The following is a 21,382-nucleotide window of genomic DNA, read 5'->3' as shown; positions in this document are numbered from 1 at the left end:
GCTCGGTGACCTGTGATGTCCTAGCTGTCCTCTGTGGGGAGGGGGTGGTTTGCCACCGTGAAGCCATTTTCCAGGTAAGGACATCAAGTTTGAGGGAGGCAAAGAGACTTGCCCACAAACCCAGCCAGTGGGAGAAGAACTTCAGGGCGCGGTTGTCCACATTCTCTGCAGGGAGCCAGTGTCCACCCCTAGTTCCAGAAGCCTGGGGATGGCTAGAGGGAGGGAAAAAGGAGCGCCCTAGCAGGTGGTGGTCTGGCTGTGTTGGGGAGGAGAGTGAGGAATAAGGAATTTAGAGAGCCACGTTCCAAGCAGCAGAGTGTGGGGGGGAAATTGCAGAGGAGAGGCAAGAGAATTTTTAGAAACGTCAAGGTGCCCTGTGAGTTGGGTACCCCACAACGTACAATTACCTGTTAATTACCTCGGGCTCTGGACTGTGTCTCTGAGAATAAATCATGTGGGGACCTGAAATTCATGACTCTTATAATTATACTTATCTCTTTTTATTTACAAAATTTGCCATGACCCTGTGATTGATGTGATAATGAGAAAAAAAAAATACATAGGTATTTTTTTTTGGTGTCTCAGAACAATTCTTCCTTAAGATGGAGAACGGTTTAGGGAGCAGCTACCGCTTTCCTTCCCTAAGAACCGGGTGAATTTGCTCATGTTCTTTCCAGCATTTGCCGAGAAGAGAGTCCCCAGCACCAGAGGGCTTTGGGGAGTGCGGGAGGCCCCTGGGTTTGTGGCCCAGGACTGCGTGCCTCAAGGAGGGAAGGCACTTAAACCATTTCAACTCAGTTTGTAAATTATTATCAATTTGCCTGGAACTGTACCTGACCCCAGGATAGGCTCCTAGGTGGGAGGGGCACTCCTATTTTGCCCAGTTTATTAATAATCGCCTGTCGCCCATGGCAGACTGAGGATTTCGTGAGGGCGGGATTTTCACCAGCTTTGCTCATGGCGTATCCCCTGTAGCCAGCACAGTGCCTGGCGCCTAGAAGCTCGCAATAGATGTGTGCTGAGGAAAGAAATAAGGACTAATACCCTGGAAAATGCGTCCGTTCTTCCCTTGAAAGCCCTAAAAGCTTTCGTTGGAATTCCCTTTTCTTGTTTAATGCTTACGTAACACTGGCTCAGAGACTCAGAGTGAAAAATCCAGAGCTGGCCAGGATTATATTGGTTCTCCAATATAATAGAGTTACAAAAAGGTAGACTAAGCAATGAAAGATTGGTTCTCCCAGTTTTTCACTCTTGACTCATTATTCACATTTCCCAAACACATCCTTTATGCCAGTCACTGTGCTGGAGTCCTAGAGATACAGACCCCTTCGCCTGGCCATGATAATGGGAATACATAGAGCATCCCTAGCATTTAGCTTATCCACTAATAATAAGTGTCCAGCACTATGTTCCAGGCATTGTTCTGGGTGCTTTCCATGTTTGGCTTTGTTTATGGGTAGTGTTATGTTATCCCCATTTTAGAGATGACCAAGCTGAGGCTCAGAAAGGTTAAGTAATTTGTCCGTGTTCCACAGCTGGCCAAAGGTGAAGGCCAGGCTTGGGTTCCTGCAGCTTGATGCTTGTGTTCATGCTCTTAATGGCTTCCAGGGAGTTGCCCGATAGAGTTGACCCTGAGATCACTGGCCTTGGAATCACCAGGGACACTGGATTAAAAAAAGCAGATTCCCAGGTCTGGGGCTGAAGGGTCAGAATCCCTGGGAGGGGAGCCTGGAAATCCCAGTTTTTTTAAAGCACTGACCCAGGTGTTTCAGATATGCACCGAAGTTTGCAAGCACAGCACCCGAATGTGCCACACTCACTCCTTGGGAGTTTAGGATATCTCCAGTCCCCAACCTACTATACTTCACCCTCACTTCCTGCCATCCGCTGGACACAAGTGGAATAGAGAGGAAAGGAGGGGATGAGGAAGGAAGGAAGGGAGGAAGGGAGGGAGGGCGGGAGGAAGGAAGGAAGGAAGGAAGGAAGGAAGGAAGGAAGGAAGGAAGGGAGGGAGGGAGGGAGGAAGGAAGGAAGGAAGGAAGGAAAGAAGGGAGGGAGGGAGGGAGGGAGGAAAGGGACGGAACTGCAGGGCAGGTCAGTGGAGCCCCCTACCCTCCTGCCCTTGGACCTGCAGCAGCACACTTCTCCACCTGCTAAAGCAGCTACTGATGGGTGTGAGGAGCCTCAGCGGCTAGAGGGACGTCAGCCTGATTGGAGCAACTCAGCAGCCAGCTGTTGGGAAGAGCAGGAGGGTGAAATTTAGCCACTCCCTGGCCTCCAAACCTGAATGTTTATCCCTCCCCAGATCAGGCCAGCACAGCACTGGGTCCCCTCCTAGTGGGCAGGGTCACATCGGTCTGCAGGCTGGAAAGATCCAGCCAACAGGACACGTGGCAGGAAGGATGAGCAGACAGGAGGGCCCTGGCAACAAATGGGCTACATGATCCTAGGATAACAAAGAAGGTTCCAAGCCGCAGGAAGTGGAGCGAGGATGCGTAGGCCAGAGCTACCAAGGGGTATGCAGCGCTGGTTCTCACCAGCAAATCATGGAGCCACTCTGAGTCTCAGTTTCCTCCTGCATAGAAGGAAAATAATAACTATTATTTGATGGCTATTGATATTGTGATCTGTGATTGGGTGAACACGTTTATTTATTTATTTTTTTTTTAAGATTTTATTTCTTAGAACACCTGGGTAGCTCTGTGGGTTAAGCGACTGCCTTCGGCTCAGGTCATGATCCTGGAGTCCCGGGATCGAGTCCCGCATCGGGCTCCCTGCTCAGTGAGGAGCCTGCTTCTCCCTCTCCCAGTCCGCCTGCTTGTGTGTGCACGCTCTCCCGAACAGATAAATAAGTAAATAAGTAAAAAATTTATCTGTCAGAGGGAGAGAGTGAGCGCACACAACCAGGGGAGAGGCAGGCAGAGGGAGAGGGAGATTTGTCACTCTAGGTGCCACTCTATCTTCCCAGCCCACATCCTCAGCCTCCACAGCAAAAATACCAGTTAGTTCATCTGCATTCAGCAAAGATGCAGTGCATAGCTCTGCCAACTGAGAGAGCTGTCAGTACACAAGGGCCCCAGAGATACCTAGCAAATAGACCCACTGTCTGCCAGTCACGTGGCATGTCAGAAACACAGGTCCCGCAGCTGCCATCTGCTTCGCCAAAGGTCTGAACTGAGGAGACCGTCTGTATGACAGACACTGAGGGGCTTGGGAGGGCAACAGAGCTTCTCAGAAAACCCAGACCCCACCCCACCCCAAGGCTGGTCTTCCTCTCTAATCTTACCTCTCACTGTTTGCCCCTCACTCACTTCTACTGTTACCTGTTCCCCAAAGAGGCCACGCTCATTTCCACCTCAGGGCCTTTGCACTTGCTGTGACCTCTGCCGAAAACACCGTTCTTCCTGCCTAGAAGAAGCTTTCCCCAGATCTTCCCTAGGCTTCCTCCTCCTTGTCTTCCAGATGTCAGATCCTGGTCCCCTCCTTCGGAAGGCCTTTCCTGACCACCTCACCTAAATTAGTGCCCCCAATCCATTCCTCTCCATTGCATCATCTGGCTTCCCTTCCTTTGTGGTGCTTGACACTATCTGAAAGGATCTTGTTCATTATTTGCTTCTGTGTTCAGAGAGCACTTGGCAAATGGTTGACTCTCAATGAATATGTGCTGAATGAATGGACAAATGAATAAATGAATGAATGGGAGATCTTACTAACTTTTCTGGTAATAAGGATCCAGAACCCTATATCCAAAAGCACCCCCTCCCCTCTCAGTTAACAAGGGCAGAGACCACGAGAAATAACACTGTGGTTGGTAACAACTTAACAACCAGAGGGCAGTTATATCTACACACATTGCTGGGCATGCTTCCAAAGCTAAAAAGGCACTAATTGCTTTTATATAAGGAGGTAGAAATGCAGTCCCTCCGTGCCCTTCAGTCCTGATGGTCTGCATTATGGTATCTGTTACCGTGTTAATTGTTCCTGTCTCACACAGGCAGCCTGGGCTCTATTCTGCATGTGTCTGGGTTGGTGACAGGTTCCTATACAGAGTAGAGAGGTACCAGGGAAGCGTGCGTGTTGTGTTCGTGCATGTGTATCCGTGTGTGTACAAGTGTGTATAAGAGCAGTGACACTCCGGGAAGGGTTAACTCGCAGTCCAGCTCTCTGTGCTCAGGGCCCTAAGACTGGCCCAGGAATGGGAGGGGTGGGCTCGGAAGGTGGAGCAGGCTTGGCTTGCCTGAGCTGCCTTTTCCAAGACAGGAGAGCAAATGCTTGCCCAGCTGGACCGAGCGGGGTGAACTCACGTCGCCTTTAGGAATGGCTGCAGAAGCCCACACCTGGAAATCCCTCCCTCCCTGTCCCTGCACGGCAGGTTGCGTCTGGGAGGCTCTCCGGTCATTAGAGGAATGAGCTGAGGGTGAGCAATTCACCAGCTCGCCAGCACTTGGAGAACAGCAGGTGAGGATGGATGTGGTCGACAGCCTTCTCGTGAATGGAAGCGACATCACCCCTCCCTGTGAGCTGGGAATCAAAAATGAGACGCTTTTCTGCTTGGATCAGCCCCAACCTTCCAAAGGTAGGTGTCAGACGCTGTTATTTTAATTCAGAGAATGATCGAGGGGAGGGAGAAATCAGCTAAGACGAGGCTGATAGAGAAAATATAACAAAGTCCTCTTGAGACCAGGCTGGATAAAGTCATACGTTCACAAGTTTGGATAACAGATCAAAAAGCAAAACTGAGTCAAATACCCTGATTGTTGCCCACAGGAGAGTTGAGATGGGTGTATAGGACATGGGGGCGAGGGGGGGGACAAAAGCCAAGGGAGGAGGAGCTGAAGTGTCATAAGAAGGGGGTACAAGTGTCAAAGGTGGAACTTACCAGCATCACAGAAAAGGTGTTGTCACAATCGAGCTGTCACCTTTTCTTGGGGGAAATCCAGCGTGAAAAAGTGATTAAAGTGAAATCATGCTTAGCAGCTGGGAAAAGAAAGCAATCACTAGTCACTGGAGAAGCTTTGTTCTTAAGAAAAAGTGGTTCCCTGCGTGATCCTTTAACAAATTAACCTCTCGGAAGCAACGGAGTCACTCCGTGCGCTCCTCAGTTTGTTTCTGCAAAATATTGTCGATAGAGCAATAGTCGGGTTCAGTGATTGTAGACCCTTGAAAAAAAAAAAAACTGCAGGAAATCACCGTTCATTTCGTGTGCTAAGGTTTTAACATTCTGTTCCCATAACCTCCGTCCCTCTGTCTCGTCCCCGTTACTCTTTGCAGAGTGGCAGCCGGCCGTGCAGATTCTCCTGTACTCCGTGATTTTCCTGCTCAGCATGCTGGGGAATACGCTGGTCATCACCGTGCTGATTCGGAATAAGAGAATGAGAACTGTCACCAACATCTTCCTGCTCTCGCTGGCGGTCAGCGACCTCATGCTCTGCCTCTTCTGCATGCCGTTCAACCTCATCCCCAACCTGCTCAAGGATTTCATCTTCGGGAGTGCTGTTTGCAAGACCACCACCTACTTCATGGGTGAGTTTGCTGCTGGCGACTATTTCTGGAGCTCGCCCCAGACCCCACTCGGCCCCAGACCTTCCCAACCCCTGACAGCCTCAGCAGAGGCGTCCTGCTTAGTGAGAAAAAAAAAAACAAACAAAAAAACAAAACACCCACCAAAAAAACACAAAAAAACATCTGGCTTCTTGGGGCTGTGTGCAAGGAAGCAGGTGCTGACTTTAAGGTAGGTCGGTCCTCACGTGTCGCCAGAAGTCAGTCCCCTGTGTGTCATCTGTTTCAGAGGTCAGTTTCTCAGAGTGGAATAAATTGTTAAGCAACCACAGAAGAGGTTGGTTTTGCTTGCTTCTGCTAGAAAGAAAGAATGATTCAAGCGACTCTGTCCCTTCCTGGAAGCCACTGGTCGTAGTCTGAGCTCTGCCCAAGCTGAGCCATGGCTTTTGGGGGTGGTGGGGGTGGTGGAGGAGGGTTCTTTCTGTTGTTGCTCCTGCTCTCCTAGGGAACAGGGGCTATGTGAAAATGAGTTTCATCCCAGCTCTAGATTCCTGTCTCAGGATTCACTTCCCAGCCTGATCCCCAGGGGCTGGGACCCTCTCAGGCAGAGAGAGAGAGAGAGAGAGTCCTCTGACACTAACTGAGGAGCTGATTTTGCTCCCAGAGCCTGTGGGTCATTAAGCTCCCCCTGACTGGCTGAGACATGCAGATCAATCTGCCAAACAAAATGATGATGATAAATACAAATCCCAAGAGCCGAGATTTTTGAGTATTTTTTATGCACCAGATGTCGTACAAAGTGTTTTACTCCCACGATCTCATCTCCCAACCCAACCCTGCGAAATAAAATACAGTTGTTCTTTCCCGTCTCACCGAGGAGCGAACAGAGGCACGGAGAGGTTAATCATGTGCCCCGGGGACACACAGGTGGTAAGCCACAGAGCTGAGATTTGAACCTAGATCAGGAGCCACCACAGTGGTGGGTGAGGACGCTGCCCCAGTTTGCCAGCTGCTGGGGTTCCCCTGAAGCCGAACAAAGATGTTTCTTGTCCCTCTGTCTGCCAGACTGCCCTGGGCCTTTCCCCTTCTGAGTACTAGCTGCGGGGAGGAGGAGAGGCGGGAAATGAGGGAGGGTTGTTTTTTGTTCTAACCTCAGCCTTGCAACACGGGCAGGGCTGCGTTGGCCTGGGGCCGTCCTCAGTGACGGGAAAGCTTTCAAAGCCTTGATTTCTCCCCATCGAGGCAGGGGGATCCAGCCCTCACAAAACGATGATGAATTACTGATCCGTGTGCGACGGACAAACAACCAAGAAAGTGTCCGTCCTTGTCCAAGAGCTCTGAAAATAAAAACGGACTTACAAATGAAAGGGATCATTATTAAACAATGAAGCAATAACAGTTAACTAGCATCTCCTCGCGCTTTCGGCTTTCATGGCCCACCCATATGTATCTTGTGATAATATTATTTAAGAATCTTAAGTAGGGTCCGTGAAAGGAGATTTAAAACAAGTGCTTGTGTGATTGCACAACTCTGTAAATGTGCCGAAGGCCACAGAATTGCCGCTTGAAAATGGTTAATTTTTTGTGATGTTTCACCTAAAAAAAAAAGTTTTTAAAAATAGCTAAAATGAAAAGCAAGAAAATTCTGAAGCTGTTTGCAATACCGTAATGGTTTTGTTGGATTTCTAAATCCGGGGATTTTGATTCTGCCCTTGATTTTGTGTTCTCCTCAATACTATTCCTAACAGTTAACATTCATTAAACTCCTTATATGCAGCCAGGAAAAAAAAAAAAACGAAAAAAAAGGAAAGAAGGAAGGAAGGAAGAGAAAAAAGAAAAGAAAAGAAAGAAAGAAAGAAAGAAAAGAAAGAGTTCTTGCCTGATGGTGGGTTTATAATAACAATGAGCCCATTATACAGATTTGACTCTGAAGATGCCCGGGTTAAACTCCCTGTAATCTCAGTGTCATCAGTTCCTTGGGGTAAAGTGCAGGAAAACACAGCTATCCTGTCTCAGAACATGAGTTTTTATTTAATGGTTTTGGGGTTGTAGATTCCTTCAAGTCTCTAAGGAATACTGTAAGTATTTCACCCTAGAAAAGAGAACATTTTTATACACAGTTTCAGAGAATCTATTTATACCCATAAAAGGCCCCAGGCTAAGAGCTTCTTCTCCCCAACTTAGATTCATTCTAAGGTTTAAGAAATCATGCTAAAGATAATCAGAAAAACTGACAGAATCCATGGGTGACTAGGTAAAGAATTTTTAGGGGATAAGACGTGATAATAAGTATACACACAGAAAATTCAAAAGTTAAAGAAAATTAAGTTTTTTTGACTCTGCCTAAGCACATCATTGTAAATGAGGTTTTGTGATGTCTTCCTCGCCGATGATGCATGCTCGCTCTACAAAATACAGAAAAGCAAACAATAAGAAGGAAAGTTCTAGTCCTCCGGCCAGGAGCAACCTTTAGTGACAGTATAGCATGTCCTCCCTTTATCCTTCCTTTACTATGTGTTTTTTCAACAAAATGCTTTTTCAAATTTATGTTTCATTCTTAAAAACAGTTTGTACTAGAAATTCTCGGAAAGTTTTAATGCCTCCAGCTCAGACCCCAGGGACCTTTCAGGGTCACAGTCCTTAAGAATCTGGGTTATTAGGTCAACTTAACTCCAGGTTATGCTCAAAATGAGAGCTTCTCTCTAGGCGACTCAAAAACCTCTTCTGTGGGAGAGGAACGTATCTCAACCCCTTGGTTATTAATTAATGAGCAACTTCAGTCTGAGAAGGAGTTCAGTTGTAATCAAAGTTCAATAAACGTATCTAAAAGTGGGCAATCAGACATACTCATAAATACATTTCTTTAACTGCCTTAAATCCTTTTTGAAGCGAAGCTGGGAATCAATCATTTAAAAAAAAAAAATACAGGTACATGATATTTCTTTCCCCTCTGAGTGTTGTCCCTCAATATCAAACCTGTGCAGAGCAGATATGCTTAAGCTAATGTGCAAATAAACTTGGGATTTCAGAGCCGTCATAACCAACTTCTTTATTCCTTTCCCAGGCACCTCTGTGAGTGTATCCACCTTTAATCTGGTAGCCATATCTCTGGAAAGATACGGTGCGATTTGCAAACCCCTGCAGTCCCGGGTCTGGCAGACCAAATCCCATGCTTTGAAGGTGATTGCCATGACCTGGTGCCTCTCCTTCACTATTATGACTCCGTACCCAATTTATAGCAACCTGGTGCCTTTTACCAAACATAACAACCAGACCGCCAATATGTGCCGCTTTCTACTGCCAAATGATGTCATGCAGCAGTCCTGGTAAGGTGGCGTGGTGTTTACTTGAGTAACACAACTTGTCACAGTGTGCAGTTTTTATAAAAACGGGAATGTATTGTCCAGAGCGGCTGGGGGAGGTCCGTGTCCAGGAGACTTTGAGGAGGATTATTCTAACTTCTTTTTAGGATAATAGTGATAGCAGACACTTAAGTGTTCTGTTTTAAATGCCATACACATATGACTTCAATTAATCCTCTTAAAACCCGATAGGGTAGGTACGGTTATTGTTCCCGTTTTGCAGATGATGAAACTGAGACATGGAGAAGGTAAGTGAGTTGCTCAAGGTCACAAAACTAGAAGAGAGAGAGCCTCTCTGCTTACCCGCTATGCCGAATGCCTCCGGATGGTCTAGCAGGGGGTTGGCTACAGCATCTGGAGGGCTATGATTTTTCTAAGAACTGCAGATAAAGCAGAGAATGAGTCCCAAATCCTGTGTGGTTTTTCTTTTTTTAGAGCTGCAGCTACAGTACTGGCACAGAACACTTCACTAGAAATAAACACGCGAGATTCTAAGACTTTCTTTGCTTACTAGCTGACTGACATTGGACAAGTGCAAATAACCTCTCCGAGGGTCAGGTTCTTTATGCAATGATATAATAGAGTTTTTTTTTTTTAATCTACCTCATTGGTGACTATAAGAGTCAAAGGAGAGCCTGTGTATGAATATGTCATTAAATATTCTAAAAAAATACAAATGCAGGGTATTACGTTTACTAATTCCAGGCATATTTTAGAATCAGGGAACTAGATATTCAAAAACGGCTCAAAACTGAGATAATCTCTGCTTTCTTTGGCTTCCTTTTTTTTTTATTTCAACCAAGTACACACACACACACACACACACACACACACGGTTATGTTGCAAATGAGAGAAACATTTCCAAGACTTGAAAAGGAATCTTATCAAAACATGTCCAATTGAAATGAGAAATGGCCAGCCACTGTGAGTCTCTGACAATTTTATGGCCTAATCCTGTAACCTTACACATGCCAGACTGCAAAAATGATTTAGGGGCCAGACTCATAAAGGAGGCTGTGGGGCTTCAGGAATCAAACATGTTTAGAGAAAGCATAGCTCTGCCCCACCAGGCACTAGAAGGAGCCCACCACTGTGACAATGGGTCAGAAACAGCCAGAACACCCTATTTTGCAAAACCACGGAGGCCATCCATCATCCCTACCTATGCGCTTGATGGTTCTGTTATTGTAAAGTCAACAAATAGTGTGTTGTGATGCCTAAGAGCATGGGTTCTAGAATCATGTATTCCTTGGGTTCAAATCCCACCTTTGCCACTCGGTGTGTGACTCTGGATGAATGATTTAATCTCTATAAATCTGTTTCCTCACGTATAAAATAGGCATTATGATAACAGTACCTACCTCAAAGGTTACTATGGGAATTAAATCTAGTGTTGCATATATATATATATGAAATATTAGTATATATACAATGCTTAGCCTAGTGTGTCATGCAGTAAGTCCTCGATGAATGTAAGCTCTTATCAGTATTTATGTTTTTGGTAACAGCTTTATTGAGATTATTCACATGCCTTTGCTGTTCTTAAGTTCTCATTGGTTTCACATGAAGGCTTGTTTCAGGCACAGAACACACCAGCCTTTTCCAACTTAACTAGTCCTTCATAATAGACTTTATCTGAAAAAAAGAAGAGAAATAAGCAACTTCGAATAACCGAACCTCCAGATATAGTATTTCCAAGGCTATTAAATACTAGTAATTAATGTCTTTACCCAGACCAGTTGAAATGGAGATGAATCCTATCTTTTCCATCCTGAGTTTGAAATACTAGAGTTGATGGTTATTGAATTTCTTCTTATTTTATTAGGCACACGTTCCTGTTACTCATTCTTTTTCTTATTCCCGGGATCGTGATGATGGTGGCATATGGATTGATCTCTCTGGAACTTTACCAAGGAATAAAGTTTGATGCTCTCCAAAAGAAGTCTGCTAGGGGTAACTACCTCTTTGCTGTATGGTTTATGCCAAAATATCACAAGAGCTTGGTTCCTATAACAGAAATAGTTATACCCAGAGTGTGTGTTGGAGATTTTTGGAAGTATCCTTGGGAGAGACTCTGTGTCGTAAGGCACAGTCAAGAGACCTAGTGTCCCTATTCCCTCATCTGTAAAATGGAGAAATTGTCCCTCTCAAAGCGGACCTAACATGCATATACCCAGTTATCAGCTGAGGGCCCGTGTGTCCCTCGCTGTCTGCAGTGCTGCATTCCAATGGACCCCTCCTTCCACAACTGCAGGGAATTGTAACTCCAACCCCCCATCCTCTGTCGTTCCTTTCCTTGTCACCCTGCAGTTGCCCAAAACCTAACTTCTTCCCACTCACTGTAATCCGCTAGCCACTACAATTTACCCCGACACCTTTGTCGATATAACTTTTTGCCCTTCTCATTCCACCCCTTCATTCAGCTCTTTTACGGCAACTTATATGTCTCCAGGGCTTCTTTGGTTTTGGTTGATTTTTGCTCATTATCCAGGTTTCCCAGTAAAAGCATTCTGGAAGCTTACAAAGCAAGCAGGGACCTTTCCCCTGAGGATCTGGGAAAAGAAAGAGTGTGAATATTCATTCTTTAGTAATTCTTATCCTTATAATTGACATCCATAAAATATTTTTTATTATATACTATGTATATGATAGACTATGTACTATTGTTGTTGTTTTTAAGATTTTACTTCTTTATTTGAGAGAGACAAGAGAGAGTGAGGGGAGGGGCACAGGGAGAGGAGAGAATCTCAAGCAGACTCTGGTGGGCTCAGTGCAGAGCCCAGTGCAGGGCTGGATCTCAAGACCCGGAGATCAAGACCTGAGCGGAAACCAAGAGTTGGAGGCTCAACCAACTGAGCCACCCAGGCACCCCACATTATTTTATTAAAGTAGCTTTCCATTTGAAGGAAAGGACTACTGGAGATCAGTACTTACCCAAGGATACCTGCCCCCTGCTTCAGTTCCAGTTTGGTTTGATCCCCTCGATGGAGGGGGCGTCTGCCCCGCGTGACCCATCTCCAACAATAAGCCATGTCACTTGCCCATCCAGACAGGAAACCAAGCACCGGCAGCAGCGGCCGGTATGAGGACAGCGATGGGTGTTACCTGCAGAAGGCCAAGCCCCGCAGGAAGCTGGAGCTTCAGCAGCTGTCCACCCCCAGCAGCGGCGGGGTCAACCGCATCAGGAGTAGCAGCTCCACCGCCAACCTCATGGCCAAGAAGCGCGTGATCCGCATGCTCATGGTCATCGTGGTCCTCTTCTTCCTGTGCTGGATGCCCATCTTCAGCGCCAACGCCTGGCGGGCCTATGACACGGCCTCGGCCGAGCGCCGCCTCTCAGGGACCCCCATTTCCTTCATCCTCCTGCTGTCCTACACCTCCTCCTGCGTCAACCCCATCATCTACTGCTTCATGAACAAACGGTTCCGCCTCGGCTTCATGGCCACCTTCCCCTGCTGCCCCAACCCCGGTCCCCCAGGAGCGAGAGGAGAGGTGGGAGAGGAGGAAGAAGGTAGGACCACGGGCGCCTCTCTGTCCAGGTATTCCTACAGCCACATGAGCGCCTCGGCGCCGCCCCCCTGAGCTGGGCCCGCCTCCAGCGCCGCAGGAAGGAGGGGCGGAGGGGGGAGACCCGAAGGAAGATTCCATTGCCCATGGGAACTGTTCATTGTCTGCTTTTCATCCTTCATCCGGGTTCCGGGAGAAACTCCCGCAGAGCGGGGCTGTGACTTGGTTTCTGGGCAATTCAGGCAGGAAGGGTTCAGTAACATTCACCATCAGAAACACCTCAACAGGCCAGTCACAGGAGTCCAACAGGGCTCATACTACAAATGCGAGGCCAAACACGTGGTCCAAATGGAGATGTGAACCCTACTTAAGCTTTAGAAGTTTCTAGAACATCCACGGTGGGCTCTCATTCCCCCTGGTGACACAGTTCTGGGCTCTGCTTCATCTGCTGATGCAGAAGTGTGGAGGCTGCTTTGCCTCTGAAGAGTCTATCATGCACATAGTGTAGCCACCACCCTCATCATGACCACAAAAAGGGGACATGAAGCAAACCCCCTTCTGGCCATTTTTCTGAAGTAAGACAACAGCCTGACTTTTTCTTTTTGAGGTTGGCCAGGGCCATTCAGAGACGTAATTTTATGGTGTCACCAAGAGAGCATAAGGAATGTTATCTAAAGAGACTGAATTGGGAATTTATGTTTCTAAAAAGAAAAGAGATTTGCGGCAAATAGCTGAGTGGAATGCCATCTTCCCATCATTACATTAAGAGCCAGAAGGCACGCAGAAAATTTTTTCTACTTTAATGATATATATCGCTTAACTCCAACTTTATATGGCGATATGGAACCCCATGGCTTCTTTGCCTCAATTTCTCAGACTCATCTGGCACTGCCTCTTTCCCAGAAGGACTCCAGGTACAAAGGAGAGTTGTAACCTATGTGTACCTGTCCAAGGGTGGAAGCAGAAACATGTATAGTCAGTCCCAGAAGAAAAACTGGCACACTCGGACTCCACTCGCAAATAGCTTTGAAGGTCAAAGCTGTCTGTCCCATTAAATATAATCTATGTATTTGTCAGTAATTGTATTAAGTTGGTATATATGTACAAACCAAACATATAAGTCTGTTCTTTACATATAAGTATATTCTTCAGTGTGTTTAAAAAAGAAAAAAAAATAGTGAATGGATGTTGGAATTCAGTAATTGTTATCATTTTACATTCCTTCACAACAGCTAGAGTTCCACGTGAACTTTTCCTTGCAAAACTAGGGTTGAAATCTCTCTCCTCCAATTCAGAAATCTCAATTAAAATAAGACATGAGCTATAAATTTAGATAGTAGGGAGTATATTTCTAGAATAGAATGTATCAATCCGCTCCGCCAGCCCTTCTTTTTCTTTCTTTTTTTTTTTTTCAGGGTAATATTGTCTTGACTATTTAAATAAATTAACACAGGCATTTTTGACAGAAACAAGTGCACATGCTAGTGTAGGAATAAAAAAGGAAAGAAGGAGGGAAGGAAGGAGAGAGGGAAGGAGGGAAGGAAGGAGAGAGGGAAGGAGGGAAGGAAGGAAGGAAGGAAGGAAGGAAGGAAGGAAGGAAGGAAGGAAAGAAGGAAGGAAGGAAGGAAGGAAGGAAGAAGTTCATAGTGTCCATGCCTCCAAGTGTCTGACAAGTGAGCTTTTCTTTTCCGGGCTTTCATGGGACCATGACCATCCATTGTTCCAGACCTGACATTCTTCAGGATGCACAAAGGTCAGTGATTTCAATCATGGAAAAAAAAAATCCGTGTGAAAAGGAGAAAGGGAAGACAGTGGCAAGAAGGGGTCATGAACAGGGGAAGGGATATTGTGTAATTTAAGATGTGTCACCATTTAATTTTTTGGGTGGGATGGCTGTGTGCTAACAGACGAAACATTAATGAGAACATGACCATTTATTATAGGGGACTTTTCAAGCCAGATGTTAGTTTTTCTATTTCTCAGGCTGCCGTGTCATGTTAGTATTTATAACCAGTCATCTCAAATATTTCAAGATAAAAAAATTCAATGGACTAAAGCACGTACTGCTAAATGATAAAAGGAATAAGATGTGAAATTGTCTCCATTATTTAAGTAAATTCTACAAAATCTACAATTTTCCTTCCAGAAGAAAAAGCCTTCCCCTTTGACAGTGTTAGCCTATAAATAAAGATAAATTAGGCCCTCCCCCCATTACTGGGAAAGTCTGGAAGTCCCAAAGGTGTGTTAACATCTGCATAGGGGTGCCAGATTTAGCAAATAAAAATACGGGATGTCCAGTTAAATTCTAATTTCAAATAAGTAACAAATAATATTTTTTTAGCATGAGTATGCCCCATGCACTAACGTACATCCTGCATTTTATCTGGCAACCCTACTTTAAAATAATTTTAAAAGTACACAAAAATATAAATAAGATTTCCCAGATATAGGACAGTAATATGCCTCTGTTCACTAAAATTCTTTGGATGGTCTTTCATATAATGGAAGCTTTTTTAAAAAAGAAGAAAAATGCTATTAACTTTCAGAATCTGTGTCTGACCTTTGGGAACGGTATCGTCAACAGGCTGATTTTACTTAAGAAACATTTTTATTAACATAAAGCTATTCAAGTACTTTGTGGAATCAGCTGCCGTTATTTCATGCTGCAGTGGATTACTAATTTGAATTGGAACAAAAGCGGCCCATACAGTTAAGAAAACAGATTCACGAAGTTCCTGGTGTTTTCTAGTGTTTTCAGGTAGCTTCCACACATCACCCCAGTGCAGTGAATTACAACTTGTGTCTTTGATCTTTACTTAACCGATATGTCCCAATGGTTTCTGGTGCCCCCGTTACTGTGGTAATTTCTCATGATAAACTTGTAGTGGTGAATGAGCAATGCATGTATCTATATGTTGGTCACACATGTTTGCCTATGCTTAACATGTATCTCCTCCATTCGGTTAAAATGTAATCATGAGGCACGTGACAGTAGCTGTTGAACCTCCAACCTCCACTGTAATTCCTTCCAGTGTTTTGCCCAGCACTCTGCACACTGGGATTGCTCAATAAATATTGTGACTGACTTCTGCTCTGCCCCCTATGCTTTGAGAGCGCTCTTGCCATCCACAGTAGCAATTCTCAACAAGGGGGCATACTCTTGGGGGAGTATCCAGAATTTCTGGAAGGCTTTTCCCAACACCCAAGAGCTGGCTATGTGAGTATCTGCTGTCATCTCTCCCTTTCCTTTGCTCTCTTCCTGGGTATGTGTGTGTGTGTGTGTGTGTGCGCATGCATGTGTGTGCGCGGGTGTGTGCGTGTGCGTGGGGGCGTGGGGGTGTGCATGTGCAACTGGAGATGTTACTAATGGGAGGATATTGCGTCTGTGAACAGTGCTAGACACAGATTTTTTAAAAGGACCAGGCAAAGGACATCTAAAGTGGTCAAAAGTCATAGAAACAGAAAGTAGAAGAGCGGTTACCGAGGGCTGGGGGAGCAAGCGAGGAGGAGGAGTTCGTGTTTAGCAAGTATAGAGTTTTCATGTTGCAAGATGAAAAGTTCTGGAGATCTGTTGCACAACAATGTGAAAATACTTAACAGTACTGAACTGTACACCTAAAAATGGTGAAGGTGGTAAATTTAACATTGTATGTTTTTTAGCAAGATAGAAAAGTGGGGGAGGGGTTGGTCTACCATATCCTTCGATTTTGCTCTTCCCTGCCCTCATTCTCTGTAAGGAGAATAGCAAAGAACCATCACAACGATCCTAATCCATCTAAAGTACCCAACTGACTCCTTAGGGCTGTAAATATTATGGAAGCCCACTTGGTGCCCTTAGCTTTTCTCTCCCATCCATTGTTCTCCTGTATGACCCCTCTGACAGCATTTCTGCTCCAACCAAGGTGCTCCATCCCTCTGCTTCCTTGATTTGGATGTGTCTGGCCTCCCTGGCGTCCTAGCCACCCTCAAATGGAATATCGATTGCAAATTTCCTAGACCAGCTCCTGTAGCGAAGGGCCAGCTGCGCCCCACACGGCTTCTCTTAAAGCCCAGCCTGTGAGGATTCCTAGCTCCTCCTTCTTGCCCAGGAAGAGAGGTCAGACAAGCATGAATTATCCAGCACCCATAGCACATAGAGGTGCTCGTAAGTGTTTGGGCGCGGGGGGGGGGGGGGCGGTGAATGAATGAGTGAACGAGTGAATACATTTGAATGGAGTTGTTCCTCAATGCTAGTTCTCTCCTGGCCACTTGGGGGCAGGGCGAGCATCTTGCACAGAGTATGCAGTGGTGCTTGACAAAGGACAATGCTGATGGGCAGCCACACTGTTTCTCTGATACTCTGTGACTTGGTGGCTCAGAATTTGCTGTGTCCTCTTCTTAACCCACACCTGCTCTTTAATTTCATTGGCTTCCGTTGACTTTGCAATCGGAGGAATCTCCTTGACACCCAAGCACAGAACCACCTCTGAGGAAGCCTTGACCTCTGGAACACCTCTGTGAGAAGCCTGCCAGGGCGAGAAAGCACAGGGCCCAGAGAGGACTCTGCCAGCCCTCAGCCCCTTCTAGGCCCCAGCTGCCCAGAGCCATCTGTGGGAAGCCAGTCCCTGCAACACCAGCCCCCGTTGCCCTTGGAATGCCTGCATAAAAAGCCACTCCTGAGATAAATTTAGCCTAGGTAAGAGGGGACCAACACTGATTAAAGCCTATTTTATGCACTGTGGCGAGTCACTGCAGGTGACAGCAGGTGACAAGAAATACTCCTAAAAGGAGGAACAAATGTTTGCTATGCATTTACTTCTCAAAGCAAGGTGTGGGAGGCACCATGGTGCACATCTCACCGGTAAGGAAACTGAGGCTCCGAGGGCGTGGTAATGTGTCCGAGGTCCCGCAGCTGGTCAATGACAGGATGGGGGCCCATTCTAATGTCGCCAGGCTGCTGTGGAGATGAGGTGACAGCTAGCGCTTCAAGAAGGCAGGCCGGCCGTTCTGTTTCCAGTGATGCTTTCCAGTTCCTAGTCCTTGTGCTATGACGTTCCCAAGGAAGAGAGGTCCCGTCTGTGTCCCCCTCCCCTCCCTCCCTCCGCTGACGGTGGTCCTCTCTCTGAGCTCCCTGGACGTGGAGGATTTGAAAGCTGGCTTTGCTCACAGTGACCTGGATGTTGCTAGCCCTGTGTTTATTTTTAGAAGAAAGATAACACACATTGCCACCTCACAGGGAAGCCGAGAGATAATGTCAGTAAACAAGCTTTCACCCCTTCGTGGATCATCGACATTATTAAGGCAGATCTATTCTCTCAGAATCATCGGAGAGGAGACAAACACAGGGCCAATTTACCCAGCAGCCTGCAGTGCAGAGCTCCCCACTCTGCCCGCTCACCGGATCCCTGTTTAGCAAGTCCCCCTTTCCTGGTGAAATCGGCAGATTATTGTCACCTGCAGGGCACCACTAGGATGCCCGGATGTCCCCCCCCCCCCGCGCCCCTCTACCCGGCCCCAAACTCATCATATCTGAGATGGAGCCATTTGTCATATCCCACAACACTTCTCCCGGTTCTCTCTACCTGCCCATGGTACCCTCACTCTCTCATCCTCAGGCTCAGAATCGGACTCATCTTTTACAAGGTGGTATCCGAAAGCAGTGGAGAACGTGGACTTTGATGTCAGGAAGTTGACATTCCTAGACTGAATTCCTAACCCAGACCCAGCAGCACTCACCAGCTGTAGGACTGGAGGCCATTACGCAGGGGGCCAAGCGTGCAGTCCTTGTCCATAGAACTCACCTCAGGGGTGTGAAGGAAATTAATGATACTGAATTTAAAATAATATCAAAGGATCTTAAAGGAAACTTTTTGGACTCAGATTGTGGCTGTAGACAGAAGTGGCAAGTCATCAAACATTCCAAAAGGGGGACTCGCTGCAGTCCCCTGATTTGCGAAGAGACAGTGAGACTTGTTCTAGAATACATGTTTCTTCACCTTTCTCCTGCTTGTATGAACACAAAAGAGAAAGAGAGAGGATTTCTCTGAAGAGTGCTGTAAATTGAGCGGGTGGGGAATTCTGTGCCATTGTCTACTCCTCTCACCATAGAACCAAGCAAGAGAGACTTCCAGAAACATCTGGAGAGGGTGGAATTTTTGCCAGAATGGAAAACTGACATCTCGTCCTTCTTTTCATGGGACCTCGGTTTGGGGAAAAGTTCCAAGGGAACTTGTGTCTCCTGGATTCAGGATTTGTTTCTTTTATCTCATGTTGTAAAGTGTTCAAGAAGAGCCTGGCTGGCACTGGCTTCCCAAGGATGGAGAGTGTCTTAGTTGGTTTGAGCTGCTATAGCAATAATCCCCTAAACTGGGGGGCTTAAGCAACAGAAATGTATTCCCCACAGTTCTGAAAGCTGGGAAGCCCAAGATCAAGGTGCTGGCTGATTTGGTTCATCATGAGACCCTCTTCGTGGTTCACAGAAGGATGCCCTCTTGCTTCAAATGAAGGAGAGAGACTCCCTCTGTCTCTTCTTACAGGGGCACTAATCTCATTTGTGAGGGCTCCACCCTCATGCCCCAAAGGCCCCTCCTCCTAATAATACCCTCACGCTGGGGATTGGGGTTCAACATGTGAATTTCAAGGGGACACAAATATCAGTCCACAGCAGAGAGGAAAGAGGATCTGGTTCCATGGACACAGCAGACATCAAAGAGAATAGCCAGGCTTGCTCATTCTGGAACAGCAAGTGGTCATGGGAGCTGTGCCAACGGGACAGGAGCTGACTGGAGAATGCATCACCTACCTCAGAAAATCATGCAGTATTGGTGCACACTGTATGTGGTTGGGGGGTCAGGGTATGGTAAGAGGGTTGGTAGAAGGCTCTGAAAAACCTACAGTGCTGCCCCCCAGGGGAAAGAGCCAGCATTTGCACATCTGGCAGGATGAAGGTGATTTGTCCACTGAGGAAGAATCACAAACAACCTCACTTTTGCCATTTTACCACTTACCCCCCTGCCCATAGCCTCAAGAGGAGGAGATGGAGCAAGGAAGAGAGAAAGGGGGGAAAAAAGGCCATCAGCTTCTGCTTCCCCAGTAGATGTCTTGCCTGGGACCAGTCTGACTTAGAGTTTGAAAGGGGAGAAGCTGCAAACTGGATGTGAGGTAAAAGGTTTGATTTATGTCATATTTAATACCTAAAAAATTAAGTTGTTCTAATGAAGAGAAAAAAGAGACGGGGAAGAGATGGGAAAGCTCTGGGAGCCACCAGAGATAATTATGGTGGGGGCTGGGGTAATCTAACAGATAGGGATTGAAGACAGAAAAATAAAGCTATTTCCTGATTGATGCAGATATTTTTTTAGATTCATCAGTCTTATATAACACCCAGTGCTTATTATGTCATGTGCCCTCCTTAATATCCATCACCCAGTTACCCCATCTCCCCACTCCCTCCCCTCCAGCAACCCTCAGTTTGTTTCCTATGATTCAGCCAAATCTTTCAACACATGTGCTACACGTGAAGGGGATCTGGCAGAGAGTACGCACTTAGGGAACGAGAGCCATCATAAGGGATATCTAACACACCTGTGTCAGTTAGGCGCCCAGTCTGGCTGGTGTGTTGGGTTGTTATTGAGAACACTCTAATCAGAATTCCCTCTGTACTTATCATCCAAAAAGCCACAGTAGCTGTTCAGCTGGCCTCTCAACCCCTAATTCTCTCCCCTCCAGTTCACCCACTCTCCCATTGCCTTAGCCTGGTATTAAAGTCCCCAGCAACTGGGAGTCAACCTTCCTTCCCAACTTCCTTCCTTATCAATCAGGCTCTTCTTTCGTTCAGAACAGAATGATCTGGTGTTCCCCCAAACATCTTCTGGCACTCATGCCTCCCCAAGTTTGCAACGTGCTCCTTTTCTCTTTAGCACTTCCTGATAAAACCCTATCACTCTTCATAGCTCAGCTCACATGTTAACTTCTCCATAAAACCTCCAAAATCTTTTTTTTTTAAAGATTTTATTTATTTATTTGACAGATAGAGACACAGCAAGAGAGGGAACACAAGCAGGGGGAGTGGGAGAGGGAGAAGCAGGCTTCCCGTGGAGCAGGGAGCCGGATGCAGGGCTCCATCCCAGGACCCTGGGATCATGACCTGAGCCAAAGGCAGACGCCTAATGGCTGAACCACCCAAATGTCCAAAACCTCTAAAATCTTCTATTGGAAAGGCTTTCTCCCTCCTCTGAGCTCCCATAACACTGCCTTTGTCCACCAAAACCTCTTTCCCCCACCCTGCTCCTCATTGTTTGCATTATATACAGGCATTATGTCCAGGGGGGAAAAAAGTCCAGTTCTGAGGAATAAATCATGGTGGAGCTACACTAGGCATGACAAGCTCATTCTCTTTTATTAGTTGTTAGTTTAGGGGTAAGTTTGGGTTTCAGTTCTCACCAGTAACGTTTAACAATGTACCCTCCAGTTAAAAAAAAAAAAAAAGCCTTAATTTGTAGCAAAAATTTGCTGATTTCCATGGTACCATGACTCCCACCAGGCCAGTTTCAAGTCACCAGTAAGACATCATTGGACACGGAACTTGGAGGAGATGTGCAGTAGCACACTGTTTCATAGTATTTCCACCCTTCCAACACAGTGACATCAAGGGCATAGATAACAGCTAAGTGTAGTAAAATAATTAGGAAGTGAGGCATTTTGAGTGTTTATTACCAAGTTTCCTGAAAATTTAACAATTGGCTCTTGCAAGCCAATAAAAGCCAATTCTAACACACCACTGGTTCTAGCCAATTGCTATAGACATGTTTGTGTCCTCTCAAAATTCCTATGTTGAAATCTAACCCTCAATGGGATGGTATTTGGAAGTGGGGTCTTTGGGAGGTGATCAGGTCATGAGGGCAGCACCTTGACGAATGGGATTGGCACCCTTATAAAAGAGACCCCAGAGAGCTCCCTTGCCTTTTTCACCATGTTGAGGTCACTTGGCTATTTATGAACAAGGAGGTAAGTTCTCACCAGACACTGAATCTAC

The 21,382-nt window shown here is 46.2% G+C and overlaps 1 protein-coding gene and 1 long non-coding RNA gene across 2 annotated transcripts; one reads left to right on the top strand and one right to left on the bottom strand.

Annotated features, from left to right (window-relative positions):
• Positions 1 to 4,449: 4,449 nt before the first annotated feature.
• Positions 4,450 to 15,440, top strand: CCKAR (cholecystokinin A receptor). Its single transcript, XM_027597280.2, has 5 exons — positions 4,450 to 4,576; positions 5,272 to 5,523; positions 8,564 to 8,825; positions 10,688 to 10,815; positions 11,912 to 15,440. Exons 1-5 carry the CDS (start codon positions 4,465 to 4,467, stop codon positions 12,442 to 12,444), a joined length of 1,287 nt encoding a protein of 428 aa, XP_027453081.1. The 5' UTR covers positions 4,450 to 4,464; the 3' UTR covers positions 12,445 to 15,440.
• On the bottom strand, positions 10,361 to 12,051 carry LOC113924046. Its single transcript, XR_003520519.2, has 4 exons — positions 11,797 to 12,051; positions 11,230 to 11,414; positions 10,593 to 10,869; positions 10,361 to 10,497 (listed from the first exon to the last, which is right to left on the bottom strand). It is a non-coding gene; the product is annotated as an uncharacterized LOC113924046 (long non-coding RNA).
• Positions 15,441 to 21,382: the final 5,942 nt, after the last annotated feature.

This window comes from Zalophus californianus, chromosome 2 (genome assembly GCF_009762305.2).
Source record: "Zalophus californianus isolate mZalCal1 chromosome 2, mZalCal1.pri.v2, whole genome shotgun sequence".
In the NCBI taxonomy this organism is placed as follows: domain Eukaryota; kingdom Metazoa; phylum Chordata; class Mammalia; order Carnivora; family Otariidae; genus Zalophus; species Zalophus californianus.
The sequence above is the reverse complement of the archived record's forward strand: the minus strand, read 5'-3'. Positions and strand labels throughout refer to the sequence as shown.

Bases quoted from the DNA above. Each gene is read 5' to 3' on its own strand.
- CCKAR (XM_027597280.2), top strand. From the start codon at position 4,465: ATGGATGTGGTCGACAGCCTTCTCGTGAATGGAAGCGACATCACCCCT. The intron at 4,577-5,271 runs GTAGGTGTCAGA...TACTCTTTGCAG, and splicing joins TCAGCCCCAACCTTCCAAAG to AGTGGCAGCCGGCCGTGCAG. The intron at 10,816-11,911 runs GTAACTACCTCT...TTGCCCATCCAG, and splicing joins CCAAAAGAAGTCTGCTAGGG to ACAGGAAACCAAGCACCGGC.